Here is a 17,966-nt window from a genome sequence, read left to right as displayed (position 1 = left end):
AGCGCTAGTTTAGGGTAGAAGAAAAATCTTAGGAAGATTCATTGTGAATCAACTGCCTTTTGTGATTTCCTTCAAGGTTTGAATATTTCAAAAGTCCTTTTCAAATCCACAAATCAAAAGGGAGATGATGGCTGATGAACCAGTAGAAATTTAGCCTTTTGAAATTTTTCTTTTAGCTCCAGTACTATTTGCAAGTGGAAGATTGGGTAAGCCGTCACTCTGCAGCTGATTATTTATCACTTGGACTGTTGTCAATATTCTCCCATAGAGCAAACATCAAGAAGCATTTCACATTTCAATTCCTAACTGCCAGTGAGGAATTGTTTAGACAGTATTCAGAGGAATTTGGAAAGATGCTGATAATGTCCTAGTGAAAAACCACTAATCCCGCTTTATTTTCTGAAAAGACATTAGAAAGGAATTTAATCTCCCCCCCCCTCAGAACAGCTATTCCTCAATAACCTCTAATACCAAAGGAACATTGGATTCCTTAAGTGGATGGATTGGAACAGTTCGTTGTCATTGTATAACAGTCCTTATTTTTTTTTGATGATTTAAAATCTGCATTCCTTGCTGGGAATGTATCTCAGTGGAAGAAGGCTAGCCCTCTAGTACAAAGTCAAAGCCCTCTGGATTTGATGTCCAACATTGCAAATAAACAAAATAAAAATTCTGCATTTCTGAGATTACTGATTTTTGGTACATAGTTTTCCCACTGAATAAAGATAGAATGGCTTTAGTATTCCTCCTATAGAATGGCTTTAGTATTCCTCCTGTATAGATTAGTTTATAAATACCTGAAGGCATCTCTCTTTTGCCCTGGCCTGTGAGTCAGATGAGGAAGTGATAGGTTCAAAGATGTTCATTCTTCACTATATCAGTAGGTCCATGGGATCCTTCCCAGCTTGTCTAATGTTTCTTGGCCTCCCTTCGCATTTCATTATTCATAGAGTTCAAGTGAACTCTGAAGTCCTTAAAAATGCTCTTGGATCAAGTGTGAATTACAGAGTCTACTCCTTGTTCTCTACCTGCCTTCTAGTCTATTTATCTGCTTAGTATTTCAGCACAGAGTACTGTGCTGTATAATACTCTGCTGTATAATACTGTATAATACTGTACTGTATAATACTCTAAGTAAATAGGAAGATCTGATAATTGGCTGAAACTATGATCTTCTTTAGTCACTGTCCTCCCTAAGACCACCTTAAAGGCAAAGCAACTACCTCCTCACCATTCATTCATTCATTCATTCAACAAATTTTAGATATTTGTCATATGGAATGGACAATTTCCTTTGTCTTATAGTTGCTTTGTTTAAAAACCTGAATCAGCTTTCCATTACTATAACAAGCACTTGAGATAATCTATTTATTAATAGAAAAGGTTTCTTAGATCATGATTATGGTTTTGGATGTTTCAGTCCATGATCCATTGGCCCTGTTGCTTCGGGCCTTTGATGAGACAGCACAACATATGGTAGAGTAAAATCACTTACCTCTGAGAAGGAAGCAAAAGGGAAAGAAGGAAGCAAAAGGGAAAGAAGGAAGAGGTTGAGATCTTACTTTCCACTTTATGGAAACTCCCTTAATGACCTGAAAATCTCCCACCAGTTTCTATCATTCTATCATTTCTATCATTCTATCAAGTAGGCATGGCTAAGTAGGAAGCCATTAGAAAAACAGGTCTTTTAGAGACATTTATCCAAATATTAGAAACCTTCATAAAGATCTTGTTGTTGCCCACTTTCATATGGATTTTAGAGTCTCAATTTGTTCTCCCTAGCAGTTCTTTTGTAGCTGTGAGTTCAGCTCAGGGTGTATTTGGACACAGCTGTAGAAGGAAGGATGGAGGGAGATGACAAAGGGGTTGAGTGGGGGTGTGGGGAGAGCCCATGGGGAAGGAAGCTTTATAGATCCATGCCAAAGATGAGAAGTGGAGAGGTTAAGGAAGAACAAGATCAGATAAGATCAAGTTGGTAAAATCTGAAGATGAAAAGCTCCAGTTATTCATGAAAACATTTTAACACAATATTTAAAGTAGAATATTCATCTTAAAACATTTACTAGTAAGTCAGTGGGCAATGGTGATACCAAAATCAAAGCTTTTCTTTTTTGAAGAAATTTGGTCATGGAAGGCAAGACTTGGGTGACCAAAATATACTTTAATCAGAAACAATATCCTCTTTAAGATTAATGGACACAGTAATTAATAACAGTAGGCGTCAGGACCAAACCTGATTTACTCATCTAATGGTCAAAAATAAATGTCATCTCCTTCCCCATTCTACTTTGGGGGTTGGTTTCAAAAGGATAGAATAAAAATACATGTAATACTCTGATGTAGTAGGGTACACTCATAGTTCCAGCATTATGGAGGCTGAGGCAGGAGGATCTTAAGTTGGAGTCTTGCTTGGGCTACATAGTAAGAACCTGTCCAAAATAATGATGATAAAGTACATATAATAATTTGATTGCACGTGTGATATTTTTTCAGAATTAAATGTTATAATTAGTTTTGTTAAAATGGTCACTACAGATATTCCAATGTAGTATTGTAGTCCAACTTGTATTATTATTATTAATCTTTAAATAGTTGTACAATTCATCATGTCAAAATAGTCCGCTTAAAGGGCTACAGCTGCTTTTTTATTTCTTAAACAAAATGTCACATTTAGAATAATTTTAAAAACAAAGCTAAGAATTAAAAACAGGATTCTCTTAAGTGAATAGTGTTATCCTGGAGAACATCTAAGAAAAATGAAAGAAACTTCAATTTGTTTTTCTTCAGGATAATCTATAATATTTCTTGACTTTGATGTTGAAGTGGCAAGGATCTGTCTTCAGTTAATTTGAAGGTAAGAAACTAAAAGACAGCAGTCATTGCCAGGTACTGGTGGCTCATACCTGTAATCCTAGCTACTCAGGAGGCTGAGATATGAGGATCATGGTGCAAAGCCAGCCCAGACAGGAAAGTCTGTGAGACTCTTATCTCCAACTAGCCACCAGAAAACCAGAAGTGGTATAGTGGCTCAAGGTGGTAGAGTGCTAGCCTTGAGCATAAAGAGCTAAAGGACCAAACCCAGGTCCTGAGTTCAAGCACCCACCCCCCCTACTACACACACACAAAAGACATCAGCCATATGGGTATCTCCTCTAAGCAAGGTAATCTTTACTTCTGGTTTAACCACATCTGATTGAAGCAGCTTAGATATAATTGTAAGAGAAGATATCAGGTCACATTCTGTGTTTTATTGCATTTAAATCTCAAGACTTGGGTCTTGAGAACCAACCAGCTCACACAGTGAAAGTATAGTGTCACCTTTAGGTTTAAATTCTTATTTCACCAAGTTTGAGGGGATTTAAACTTTCTGAGTTTAACTTTCTATATCTTGCTAGTTGGGTGGTAATTTTTCACTTGAATAGAGTACAAAGAAAAGGACTTTGTAAAATGTAATACATCCTATCCACGTTGGATGTGTCTGTTGGGAAGCCTGGAGAGGCTTAGTGATCCAGTGGTCAGTGCCTCCAGCACAAGCATTTGGAGCCCATGACAGGAGCCTCTGTCAGAAGCTGCAAGAAGGCTGACTTTTCCTGCCTAATAAGACTGTCATCCTCTTGGTCCCCAGACGGGTTGTTGATTTGTTTCCCAAGTGTCTCTCAAACTTGTCTACAGCCTTGTAGCATTTTAGAATGTGCTGGGTCAGACATTCCCCTGAAGATACAATATAATTGATTGCAGTCACAAGGATAGTCACAAAGACCAAAGCAACTTTCAGGAACTTGCTTATTAGCACGGACACTTGGGGGGAAAACCAAACACTTCTCTAACAGGGGCCAACAAATTTAGTCAAAGCAGCTCAGGTTGTGCTTGATTTGCCCAGCCTGGCTTGAGTCAGAAGTTAGAGACATTTGCTAAAATAATATAGGCTATGAACTCTTGGGAATTGCTTCACATGAAGCTCTCTGACCTCTGATATTCTTCCTGTTGCCTTTGGGCCTTTTAGTGGCATTTGTTTTTTAGTTTCTGAATAAGCCATGGAAGCAAACATACTTTAATCCAGTAAAAGCACACATCTTATGAAAGGGACAATTATTTAAAAGCTTTTGACCTCACAAGGATTGGGCAATGACTTGGCATCTTGTGAAGTGTGCTTTGATAATGAAGATCTGTTATAGAAATGTCATTTATGTCACTCCTCTGTAGACTGCTCTTCAATACACAATAGTAGCACTTTGTTTGACATCTTACCTGCACCTGTCTAATGTGGCTTTCTTTAGGAAGTAAAATATATTTTAGGAAAGGTATGTATGTAGTCCTTCCATAACATCTACATTTATAAATTATTATTATCCATTCATATAAATGTTGTAGACCAGATAATGTTTGATCAAATGAATCTCAACTAGTAGTAATCAGAAAAGTGATTATATACTATGCATTTTACAGACAAGGACATGAAAGATCAACGAGTTTAATGGTCTTGCTTTAGATCAGCAAACTGGTTTGGAATTCTGGGACTGGAATGCATGCCTTCTATCTCTGATTGCCTCTCTGTTTCCACTATAGGAGGCTGAACAGGTCATTTTAATTTAATATTAACTGTGGAAACCATGAAACATCATTGTATTATGATCCATTTTTTAAAGATGTGGCCAAGTTACTTGTACAGCTATAAAATCTGGATCTTTTCAATTTACTTTTCTAATGTCATGTTGGAAGTTGTGTTGTCAGGAGGGAGTGTCTGAAGCAAATGAAGCAGGCTCAGATTCTGTTTCTCTGCTGGTCTACTGAACAAAGTCAGCCTCTGATAGGGACACCTAATTTTTGTGTGCATCCTTATGTAGGTGAGGATGAAGTCCTTTTTCATTGCCTTTAGTTCCTATTTAATTTTTGGCTGGCTCTAGAAACTAAATGAACATAAGGGTGATTCACAAGAAAAAAACCACACATCCAATTCCTAATAGTCTTACATTTTCACAACAACGTGGTCTAAAAACAAATGACCAAATCAAAATACTTTTATAAATTTTTAGTCAAATAAATATGTAAAGAATGACAGCCAAATGGATCTCTGGAGTAAAGGAACACATTCTAAAGATGTCACTAAGAGATTTATGGCAGAGGGTGCAGAACTTGTCAGTGGGTCTTTAACTTTCTGGTGATCAAAGCTGTTCTTCAGCCCTGGTTAGGGGAGGACATTTTTTCCCAAAGCATGCAATACAGTTTGCTGCATATAGAAAAGGAAATGTCAAGGGGCTGGGAAGGTGGCTCAGTGATAAAGCGCTTGCCTTGCATGCCTGAGGCCCTGAGTTCGATTCCTCAGCACGACATAAGCAAAAAGAAAAAAGCCAGAAGTGGCGCTGTGGCTCAAGTGGTAGAGCGCTAGCCTTGAGCTGAAGAGCTGAGGGACAGCGCCCAAGCCCAGAGTTCAGGCCCCACGACCGGACCCCCCCCAAAAAAAAAGAAAAGAAAAGAAAAAGAAATGTCAAGTAGCCCTTTATAAAATTATAGGCCATTTCAGCTTGAAATATCAATGTATCAATATGGCATATTTTGAGACAGTACATCTGTAACTCTTACAGAAGTTATTTCATTTCAGGTAGTAGTTAATTAAGAATGACAAGCCTTGAGGAAGGAAACCTAAAAAGATAATCTTTCTCCCATAAATAACTGAGTTAAAGGATTTTCCATTCAGAGTGATTATATTTTGGAGCACTGAAAAACAAAAGATGAAGAAAGGTTTGGGGACATTTTTAAAAATTTGTACAAATAAGAAAATAAACAACCTGTCTAAACTGAATTCTATGTAATTTTTTCCCACCAACTTATTAGTTTCATTGATGTCTGTAGTTTAAGCTAATGAGGATTGCAGATGAAGCATTTTGAACATATTAGGAGATAACTGACATAGCATGAGATTTAAGGTTTATTTAGGTTCTGTTTCTTTAATGAAAACTATTTTCCAACCATAGTGTATGTAATACTGTTGTGTATGAACACGAGAAGACTTATTTTCAGATACCTTTTAACTAAAAAATTGTAAGGAGCAAAGATTTATTTTCTCCATATATGGCCTGGACTTAGTTTCAATATGCATACTCTTATGCTTTATGCTCACATGTGATTCCTGCATAATAATAGCCCTGACCTATTTATAAGATAGTGAAGAAAATGTTTAACTACAAGGAATCTTTATTAAATTTAATAGCTCATTGTGTGCATGTTTATTTTAATAAGGAAATAAAATTTCAAAACAAAGGAGTCTTTGAATCTTTGAAGTTATGTCTGCTACTATACCAAGACGTTTTTCTATTTTTGTGGAGCTTCATCTCACAGCCTTCAGACTTACCCCATGTTCATGCCTGAGGCAACCTTTAGGAAGATTATTCACGCAAAGATGAAATAAAAATTGTCCCTTTGAAATCATCCTATAATTAAGGCAGAAATCAAGTCTCCAAAGATTTTTTTCTCTCTCTCCTGACAAGTATGATTCATGCTGGGATGTTTTGCCTAATAATTGTGTCAGAGCCAATCCAAGGACAAATGAAGGGCAAAGTCTGGAGAGCTTGCATAAGAAAGAAGACTCAATGAGCAACATAGTCACTTCTAAAAAGGGATAAGAAAACCATACATCCTAATTGGACTTGTTGAGGTGCTAGATGCCAGTCTAAGCACTGGTCAGGGTAAGTCGTAAGTCCAGGCTTATATCTATGTGTGGATAGGATATGTGCCCATAAGTTATTCATAGGTCACATCCAAGCTGTAGAAGCAAGAATGGAAACTTTAATATGGACTGGGTGCCAGGCAGCAGGATTTAATCAACTTTATACATATTTTTATGTGCTTACACTTCTATATGACTGACATTGTTTCCTCCAGGCACACAACACAAGAGATATATGAGTGATGTATTGTGTTGTGTTGTTATGACAGCTATGTTGTCACTAAGTAACAGGATCTTTTCCATTCCATTACACTCACATTGTACCACCATGTACAGGTTGTCCATCACTGTCCAAAACATCATTTTGTAGGTATATTCCAAAATTTGGTGTGTCATTCTTGCATCTTAGCAAACAAAAATTGGCATTTAATGGTCACTTCTATTAGTATCAAAAGGTATCATCAGATGCAGATGATACCTTCCAGTTCTGAAAGATCAAAATACTGTTAAGCTTTGTCTTGGACCTACTAAGCATTTAGGAATTTCAGAAGCCACTGCACACAGTAGACCATAAATAGCCCCAGCTCTCCCACAGAGCCCTCTCTCCTCTTTGTGGGCCATCTCATGAGACATGTCTGCATCCTTCAACGAAGCTGATCTTCCAGAGAAGAGGTGAGTAATACTCAGAATACCTCAGTCATGCACAACTATTTTTAATACAGTTTCAGCTACTTATATTTTTTTTCAAGCTGATGTTTTTGTTTTTTGTTTTTTTTTATTGTAAAGATACTATGCAGAGGGTTACATTACATGAGTGAGGTAATGAGTACACTTCCTCTTGAACATTGTTACCCCCTCCATTGTTTTCCCCCTACCATCCCCTCCCTCCCTACCTTCCCCGAGGTTCTTTTTTTTTTTTTTTTTGATTGTGATTAAGTGATTACATAATTCCTGGAATTTCACTGTATTGTGGAATAATGATGCTCATTTAAAGTCACAAGTTCATTCTAACTTTCCTGGAGCAAATTGTCTATCACAGTCTGTAACATATAATGGTGTTCACATGTTATATACCATATATGTGATCAGCAGTGTGGGGATATTTAGTAGTGGTTCAACCAGATGAGTGGGAGTTCTTTGTTTCTTAAGTCCTGTTAGTTTTGTCGTATCACCTAACATTTTGGATTTAGCATCCACTTATCAGGGAGACCATGTACCGTTTGTCTCTTTGCACTTGGCTTACCTCGCTCAACATGATTCCTTCTAGCTCCATCCATTTCCCTGCAAATGCCATTATTTTGTCATTTCTAATGGCTGCATAATATTCCATTGTGTATAGATACCACAATTTTTGGATCCATTCATCTGTGGTGGGGCATCTGGGTTGTTTCCATATCCTAGCTATTGTGAACAGTTCAGCTACTTATATTTAAGAAGGGTCTTATAGGGCTTGCATTTGAACTCAAGTGGGTAAACAGCATCAAAACCGCGTTGTGGAACAATTCAGTTATTCTTTTGGTAAGCCATTGTTGTATTCTAATTTCTTTGAAAACTGATTGGCTGTAGACTGATGGCTAAGAATATGATATTCTAACAGGACATGGAGAAAACCACAGAAAATCTGAACAAACAGGCTTTGCTATGTTCTCATGGGTTACCACTGTTTGTCCAATCATGACTGTGTGTGTATCCACTGTCCATGAATCTTAAGCATAAAAATGAACAAGTTTTCCCATTAGTTTTACTCTTCACTTCTTTTTGTTCTTGCTGCTGTTAGGTATGAACTGGTATCTTGTTCATTTACTGTTTTATTTGGACTGTGTTGGAGTTTGAACTCAGAACCATGTGCTTGCTAGTCAGATGCTCCACCCCTTGAGCCACAGTCACAGTGCTTTTCCCTGTCATTATTTTTGTTCTTTTTATCTGCAGTATTTGAGTTTGAGCTCAGGGTTTTACTCTTTGCTAGGCAGCTAGTTACCACTTTAGAAATACCTCTATCTCTTTTTTGCTTTGGTTATTTTTTAAAGATAGTATCTCGTTTTTTGGCTTGTACTAGCCTAAACAATCTCCTTTTGTACATGTCCCATTGTAGTCACATACCGCCATACCCAGGCTTTTCTGTTGAGATGGTGTCTCATAAACTTTTTTTTAACCTGGGTTGTATAATTTCTTTAAATGTAAGGAATAAGGAATTAGAAAAATAATATATTTAAAACAATTGTCATTGGAAATGTACTAGGTGTTACTTAATGATCAGAAAGGCTTCATTGTATTAGTATATTTGCAAGCATGCCTAAAATATGTTTAGTTATCTGAGAATATTTAGAAACTATGCTTAATTGGACTTTAATCATTACATTTAAAGAAAGCTACAGTTGTCCTTAATTCTGAGGAACAGCCAAGGGGGGAAGTGATAGAGTCAGCAGTGGTTGTAGTTTACTTTTGATTCTCATGTTAAATTCTTATATGATTTGTGTTGCTGTTGTTTTCTGGAAATTATTTTGAGTCAAGTGGTATCTTTTCATATATTAAACATGGCAAAGGCTGAATTCAACACCACCATACTAAGTTTTATTTCCAAGTTAAAGAATAGCAGGTTTGGGAATTAGTATATAGTTTTAAGCTGCTTGGTAAGCAGTCAGAAGCCTCATAACTGCACTGAGCTGTGTGAAGACTTCCCACTTAAAGCCACAGATGTAAATCCCAGAGGAGAAAGGAGGATCGTTTTTTACAGCTTCATTTATTAGTTCTTCCCTGCAGCTTGTTCTCGCCAGGAGCTCTGGTGGAAAACAAAACATTGTTTAAAAACTGATTTTTATGAAAAGAAATAATGTTTCTTACAATGTCATCCTCCTTTTTCTCCAGAGAATATTTTTTCTTGCATGTAAAAATTACACTAAAATTTTATGGATTTTAAAATACAGGAAACCAGAAAAGGGGAACAAAAAAAATCCACTTCAAGTTCCATCGCCAATTGTAATGTACTTTTATGTTTAGTACATGTTCTGAGAGTCTTTTTTCTCTATAGAAAAATTAAAATGCATGTTTGCGTTTGTAAACTGGGTTGTACATATATGTATATGCATGCATAAGTAATTATACTCATCAGCTCTCCATCACTGAGGAAATAGCTGAGGGGGGAAACAATTTTGAAGGACTTTTTGAGAGGACTTTTTGGCCCATAGTACATGTTTGAGGCTGTGGTCTCATGGCCCCATGGGTATGGGTCTGTAATAGGGCAGAGCGGTTCATCTCACAACATCCACAAAGCAGAGAATCCATTTGTACAATAAAGCTCCTCCCTAACCTCATCAAAGCTAGGAATCTAACCATTCAACTCCATCTATGAGGTCAGAGCTCTCAAGATTTCATTACCTCCCCAAAGTTCCACTTCTGAACACTGCTGCACTGGGGCTGGGGGTGGGGGTGGGGGTAGTGGTAAGCTTTCAATACATGATGAACTTTTGGGTGGTTGAAGTTCTAAACCATAATAATAACACATAATAATTTATGTCATACTTGGTGTTTTTTGTGTGTGTGGCTGTCCAGGAGCTTGAACTCAGGGCCAAAGTTCTGTCCTTGAGCTTGTTTTGCTCAAGGCTAGCACTCTACCACATGAGCTATAGCACCACTTCTGGCTTTTTTAGTGCCAAACTGGAGATAAGAGTCTCATGGATTTTCCTGTACAATCTCCATCTCCCCAGTCTCGGTCTCCCGAGTAGCTAGGATTACAGGCATGAGCCACCAGAGCCCAAATCATTTTTATTTTCTTAACAGCATATTGAGTATATTTGTATTTGCTTAACAAAAACTTCAAATATCTTAATATCTTCTGAATTTTCTATTATTAAACAAATAAATATTCCTTTACAACATTATTGTTCATAAGCACAGGAGTATTTAAATGGGTAGTAAACTTAACCAATTGCTTAGTTGTGTTTATATAATGCTCATATTTTTCTGCCGTAAACAGCACAACATTATCTATGTACCTAGATTCGCATGTATTTTCTTCCTTCCTTCCTTCCTTCCTTCCTTCCTTCCTTCCTTCCTTCCTTCCTTCCTTCCTTCCTTTCTTTCTTTCTTTCTTTCTTTCTTTCTTTCTTTCTTTCTTTCTTTCTTTCTTTCTTTCTTTCTTTCTTTCTTTCTTTCTTCCTTTCTTGAATACTCAAAGTAAATAAAGCATTGATAAATCAATATATGACAATTCTTTTCACACTTTCAATTATGATGAAGCCTCAGCATACAGCTTATACTTTATTGTCTGCAAATACTTTGTATGAAGTAAGCTTTGCTAAAGATCTTACACAGCTTCATAGATATTCTAAAGAAAACCCACTCTTACCCCGTACCACTGATTTCCATATTTGCATTAACCTGCCAACTTGCTTTTTATGAATGGATTTCCATAAGACTGCCAGGGAAATGTAGACAGTCTTGCTTGCAAACATTTGCATGCATTTTCTTTGGGTTAATTACTGCTGGTAGAATTACTAAGACAAAGAATATGGGCCTTTCAAGGCTGTAGAAATGCACTGGAAAAAATTTCACCAATTCTCTTACTTTTATTCTCTTACTTTTAGCAGTCAATGGCATTACCTATTATCTTTTTCATAGGTCTGTTCTCCTTACATGCTTTTATAAAAGTTCTTTAATGGCTTGTTGAAAGTGGAGATATTTTTAGCTAATAGGGAAAATTATCATTAATGATACAATGTATCAATGTCAAATTAGATTCTTACTTGAAGGAAAGCCATTCATTTAATAGTACTAGATGTCATGATGATAGGTTCGGTTCTTGATCTGTGTTTAGAAATACAGGGAAATCTTAGTTATAGATTGAAGAACAAAAGAGGGAAATGTGTTTGAGGGATTCAACTGTTTTGCTTTTGGCCAGCGGATATTTAATCCCACTTTCTGTCAGGAAAAATAACCTTGGTTGTTCTCAAAAATGGTAGCATTTAAAGTCATGAGTTATTTGGTTTGGAGAAGAGACCAATTCTTTTTGGATTGTATTTTTAATAAGGTTAAAGGTAAAACATAAAACTTATAAAATTTCAGCATGGTTCATTTTATTTGGTTAGAAGCCATAGGTTGTTAAGCAAGTACTTTCCTTAGTTCACAAAATAGAAAATGGAGAATACCTTGGTTGGCATGTGGGATGTTGCAGAGTTTGTATAAAATTCATATATATATATTTATAGCTGTGATACAAAGTTGTTTAAATAAATTTTGAACCCAGGAAAAAAAAGTATTGCAGGACTATCATTTTTACTGTTCAATGAGGCTTCAAAAAAGAAGGATGAAGTTATCTGAATTCATTTCTACGTTTCTTCTTTTTCTGCACTTTCATTTCTATCTTTGCTTCCATTGAACAAGCCTATGTTCAATAGTTAAATCCCTTCGAATTATAACTATCTTTACTGCATTTCAGCTTGATTTTGCAAATGTCTAGATCTTTTAGGGAAAATAGCCAGCATCAATAGGCCCAGAGTATATATTTCCTAGGGCTACTATGAAAAATCACTACAAAGAAAAAAACCAGCAGAAATTATTTTCAGTCCTCCAGGTCAAGAGTTTGAATCAAACTTGAAATCTAGTGTGCCATGAAGGCCATGTTTTCTCAGGGCTCTTGAGAAGAATCTGCTCCTGGCCTCTTCCACATTCTGCTGGCCACCAATACTCCTGGATTTGTACTCACATCACTCCATTCTGTCCCCATGATCACATTATTCTGCCCCTATGCAAACCCTCCCTGTCTTACTTTTCTAAAAGCACAGGTGATTGTATTTAAAGTCCATATGAATGATCCAGATTAATCTCCCTATCTCAAAATCTTTTTTTTTTTTTTTTGCCATTCCTGGGGCTTGAACTCAGGGCCTGGGTCTAGATACGGTCTCTCAGCTTCCAGCTTTTTCTGTTTATATAGTACTAAGGAATCAAACCCAGGGCTTCATGCATACTAGGCAAGCACTCTACCACTAAGCCAACCTTCCCAGTCTCAAAATCTTGAACTTAATTGCATCCACAACATTTTTCTTTCATTTATACAAATTAGTATGTGAGCATCTGTGGAACAGCTTACATATCCATCCTTGATGTATTTGATTTTACATACAGCCCTCTATCCTCTGTGTACCAGAAAGCAAACCATGTGTTCAGCAACCAAAACTTTTTGGCCGAAATTTTGACTCAATGTAGTCCTAGGACTACGTTGGAGGCAGTGTTGACTCTACAGTCAATGCAGAACATCTGATACGGATGATAGATAAGTCTTGATAACCATCTTGTCTGTTTAGCAAGGGATGTTCTTTTTAATCACCTACAGGCCTAGCAAAATAGCAATATTAAAGATATGGGACAGAATAAGAACAGAAAACCCAGTGGGCACTCTTCCTCTGTTCACACCAGCTGAAAGATCAGAAGCTGTCTTCATAGATCATGTTTTGTTCTATTTGATGTTTGGTTCCGAAACAGTTCCCTTTGGCTCCCTTGTTCTCTCACTAACTTAGTATCTCATCATCTTCTTTAGATGGAGTCTTACGTCATTTATTTTTGGTTGAACAAGGCTACGTCGGAGTCCCCTCCTCTTTTGTTCCTTCCCTACTAAGCTCTTGGCAGTCCAGAGTTTTTCTTCTGCAGCCAATACCTTAGCTAATCTGTTCAGCGGCCTAAGAATCTAGAAACAATGAGACTATTTAAAAACCTCCCAGCCTCCTTCCAGTAAACACTGAAGGTGTTTACACTGGAAAAGGTTCTGGGTTATCAACCTGGAATGGTATAATTCTCTATTGCTTTCAGCTCTCCTGTGGGGGAAGCTTTGGACTCTGTGTGAGGCTGAGAAGACAGTCACATGTTGAAGTACCTTGTACATGTACATGTACCTGTACCCAGTAGGGAACATGTTTTAAGATGTGAAAGTGGATCTGAAATGATGAGGAAAAGGAGGTAGTGATTGATGGGCTATTTCTCCACTCCATGTAGGAAATAACATTTAGCCTCAGCATCTTTCTCTGCAGTCAGGTGGGATTGTGTGATATACCTTCGTTTGTGCCTATTTGAAAACCAGCTGACTGTCAGGAGTTTCTAACCTTGTCATCTTGTACCATTTATGTAAAATTATCTGGTCCCTGCCCCTAATGTCAAGCTCTAGGAAATACTTCAGAGATGGCACAGGGAACATCTTCTAACATTGCTTAAAATCAAGAAATTTGAAATTCTTTAATATAATTTTTTTTCCAAAATGCCTCTTACCTCATTCTGTGCCCCAGAGGTCTGAAAGAAAGAAATGAAGTGGTTTCCTACCTTTTGGACCGATCTGTGGTTAGAGGTTAAGGTGAAAATCCATTATCTTCCAAATACAACACCCTTTCACCAACCTCTCCATACCCTAGATCCCTTCACATATTGTCTATTTTGATGAAACTAGTACTAGTACTATCCAAAGGGATATAAACATTAGTATTATATAGTAGTGAATTCTAGGAAGCATGTCTTGAATATTTATGTTGATCCTGGGGAAATCAGAATTAAGACAATAAAAGGTGGTAAATGGATAGAAACTTTCTTTTTTAATTTTATTGCAGGATTTTTTTAAAATACAAGATACTTCGTGTTTCTATTCCTTTGTATTTTCATTTTTTAAAATTATCATTGAGTAGTTTAAATGGTGTTTCAATTCAACAAATCAGTTTGTAAGTACAATGAACCTTTTTTGGTTTGTTTTTTGGTATCTGTACTGAGGCTTAAACTCAGGGCTTGAGTGCCTTCCTTAGCTTTTTCATTCAAGGATGGTGCTATACTATATGAGCTACAAATCTGCTTTCAGTTTTTTGCTGGTTAATTGGAGGTAAGCGTTTCATGGATTTTCCTGTCTAAGATGGCTTCAAGCTGCCATCCTCAGATCTCAGCCTCCTGAGTAACTGGTATTATAGGCCAGAGCTGCCAGCACACAGCTACTACAATACATCCTGAGCAAAGACACCACTTCCATCATTCTCCCCCATCTTTCCCAATCCCAGCCATTCCTTTTAAAATGCAACCAACGAGAAAATAATCTAAAGGATCGTTGGCAAAAGAAGATTATTGAATACTACATGATAGTCTGCAGAAGAGAGATGCACTGACGTTTTTCCCTGCAGCACAGAAAACCAGAGAACACTGTATTTTTTTTCTCATTTACTTATTTGTGTATCTTGATGGATCAAATCCAGGGCCTTGCACATGCTATGCTTATACTCTATCACTGAGCTATACTCCTTAGCACACTGTTTTTGAATATGACTATATGCTAATAGTAGAATTCTCTCTATTTATTGTGGAGACCTGAAGTCCATTTCTCCTTCCAATTCTGTTCCTGGACTAAAAGGTATGAATGATGATCCTCAAATTTAGATACAAAGAGAAGGAAAATTGGGGTTTGATGAATGGAAGACATAAAGAAAAAGGAGAAATATAACAGGAACACATAAAAAGGGGTTGATCTTTGATAGTCACATTGCTTTAATCTCATATGTTAATGAGATTTTTTGGGTCATTTTTAGGTCTTGAATATCACCATGGCCAAGCCTTATGAATTCAACTGGCAGAAGGAAGTCCCTTCCTTTTTGCAAGAAGGAGCAGTTTTTGACAGATATGAAGAGGTAAAGTAGTGTGATTATCCTTCCTCTCAAAATGGTCTAATTATGTAATTTTAATCACAGCGTTGAGTAAATATTCTTTGACACAAATAACCTTATCTTTGAGCTTTCTGAGTTGGAACAGCTAAGAGATGTGAAGCTATGAGGTAGAATAACAATGATGTTATAATTTGTTGCACGCTGGCTGTGGCCAGATATAATAATGACAATGGTAGTGTGATTTATTGCATGCACATCATGTGCCAAATTACCTTCTAAGTACTTTGTGTGTGTTATTTGTTTAATTTCTCCCAACAAACTCCTTATAAGGCTGTTGCTACTGTTATTATGGTTTTCCAGATGGGTTTTGTGTAGTAAGTTTTTGCTTCAGGAAGTTCTCTTGGCAGCCTTTCCACAAAAAATTTTCCATTTGTTATAAATGTGATGGTGCTTAGACTTGGTGTTAGTCCTTTGTGTTAGCTCATTTCCTTTGTGCAGGTCTGTTTGACTAAGGCATCACCTGTTTCTTCTTCTATCATTTATGGTCTGTTCAAGGTGATAACATAACAGCTACCAGGCAGGTATTTTGGGGTGCCAAACTGTTCAGAAAGGCTAAGTAGGTATACCCTAGACATATATTTTCTTCGATTATAGGTGAATTTGAGGTGACATATTATGGAAGTGTGTGTTGAGAAATAGGCATTGCTTCTAAGGCATAGTAAAAGTTAAAATGTCACTTCAAGTGAGAGAATTCGGTGTGGTAGGTAGTTAGTCTGCCTCCCTTGGGTTCAGACTTTCTACAGGAGCTTCTATGGAACCATGAGACTTGCTTCTTCCAATATATGCCATAGTGCTTCCAGAATTTATATGATAGATGCTTCTCAACTAAACAGTATTGCAATGGCAAATTAGGAGATAAGCTGTGGTCAAATATGGAAATGACATCTATTTGTATGTCTGAATAGAAAGTAAACAGCTTACTGCACTCTGCTCTACGGAAAAAAAATGTATCCTACCACCTACGGCCAAACAGGCCATTTTTAATTTTTAACAGTTTTCTTCTATGTTTTCTTAATTTCTATTTCCTCCCTTTTCTTTCACACAGTTGTGGTCACAGAATAATATCTCAGGAATATAAATCAAATATTGGTTCTCCTCTATTAAAAAAAAAAGAGTTTCCAGGGGCTGGGAATGTAGCTCAAGTGGTAGATTGCTTGCCTAGTATGTATTAAACCCTGGGTTCGATTCTTTAGTACCACATAAACAGAAGTTGCACTGGACTCAAATGGTAGAGGGCTAGCCTTGAGCAAAAAGTAGCTCAGGGACAATGCCCAGGCCCTGAGTTCAAGCCCCAGGACTAGCAAAAATAGGCTTCCATGATCCCCCACTATAGGATAAAGAATGTTCTTCAGAATAAAATATTAATTACACCGGTTTTCTACACCCATTTTCTGTGTGGGAAACTATATAGCTGTAGCAAAGCACTTACAATTTGTTTCTAAGCTCTTATAATACACATGTACTTTCCAATCTTTCTATTTGTTTCTGTCTTTTTACTAGTAAATTTTTACATGTCCTTCAGAACCCAGATGAAAAATCTTTTGAGGTATCTTCCTTGACCAGTAGCGCAAGAAAAAATCCATTTGTCCTACCACTAAAGTATGCCCGGATATATTCTACTGCTTTCATATTTCATTTCATGTTTCTGCCTCTCCTGCAATATTCTGAGTTTGTGAGTCAAGGACTATATTTTATTTTCATTTCTTTCCCCAGGAATTACTTGAATGCCTATAACTCCCAAACTTATATGTAGTTGTTGTAGTTGTCTGGTATCAAAAAGGAATTTATATACAATCATAGCTTTTGTTTTCTATACATTCAGGTTTGTTGCTTCTCTCTCTCTCTCTCTCTCTCTCTCTCTCTCTCTCTCTCTTCTCTCTCTCTCTCTCTCTCTCTCTCTCTCTCTCTCTCTGTCTCTCTCTGTCTCTGTCTCTCTGTCTCTCTCTCTCTCTCTGCTGGACTTTATAATCCAAGGACCTATGTTTACAAACCAAGCACAAAATCAATTAGCTACACTCCATTTTCCTGGTAATTACAATGGTGAGAAGACTTGATAACCTTTATTTTAATAAAATGTCCCATTTTTTCTTTTTAAATTACCTTTATGTAGTCATATAATTCAACATGTCAGTTTATGAATACAGCATTTCTTGATCAATCTCATCCCTTCCATCATTCTTCCCCATCTCTCTCAACACCACACATTTCCTCAATTTTCCTAGCTCTATGTGCACACATGTACATTAAATATTACAACTGTATTCACCCACCCTTTCTTCAATCTTCTGTCCATCTTCCCTTGATTCCCTTGTATGACAAAATTGTAGAGCTTGATAATACTTGAGATCCATGTGGGGATCTAAGGTTCAACAGATTCAAAGGAAATCTGTACAAAATACTTTAAAAAAGTTATTCCTATAAAGGCTGGAGGCATGACTCAAGCGATAGAGTGCCTGCCCAGCAAGTATAAGGTCTGGAGTTCAAACCCTGGATTTAGAAAAACAAGACAACACAATCTTATTTTTGCATATTTCATAGCTAATAGGCAGTAACTTATTAGACTATCTACATTCACTTCGAATAGCTTACCATAGAAGGTCAAGGGCTAACTCAGAAGCATGTTC

At 36.9% G+C, this 17,966-nt stretch overlaps 1 protein-coding gene across 5 annotated transcripts in view; it reads left to right on the top strand.

Moving 5' to 3' along the window:
* Nucleotides 1–17,966, top strand: part of Plcb4 (phospholipase C beta 4) — a 355,705-nt gene that overhangs the window by 199,671 nt on the left and 138,068 nt on the right. For 4 of the 5 annotated variants that reach the window (XM_070006763.1, XM_070006768.1, XM_070006766.1 and 1 more), the window contains one exon: nucleotides 15,208–15,306. In XM_070006763.1, coding sequence (XP_069862864.1) covers nucleotides 15,223–15,306 — 84 coding nt within the window. In that variant the 5' untranslated portion in view covers nucleotides 15,208–15,222. Of the gene's footprint in view, nucleotides 1–2,830; nucleotides 2,855–15,207; nucleotides 15,307–17,966 lie in introns of those variants that run through there. The other variant, XM_070006764.1, reaches the window with a different exon arrangement.

Source organism: Dipodomys merriami, unplaced genomic scaffold (genome assembly GCF_024711535.1).
Source record: "Dipodomys merriami isolate MVZ:Mamm:240054 unplaced genomic scaffold, mDipMer1.0.p SCAF_7, whole genome shotgun sequence".
NCBI lineage: Eukaryota > Metazoa > Chordata > Mammalia > Rodentia > Heteromyidae > Dipodomys > Dipodomys merriami.
Note: the sequence above shows the minus strand (reverse complement) of the source record. Positions and strands in the feature narration are given on the sequence as shown.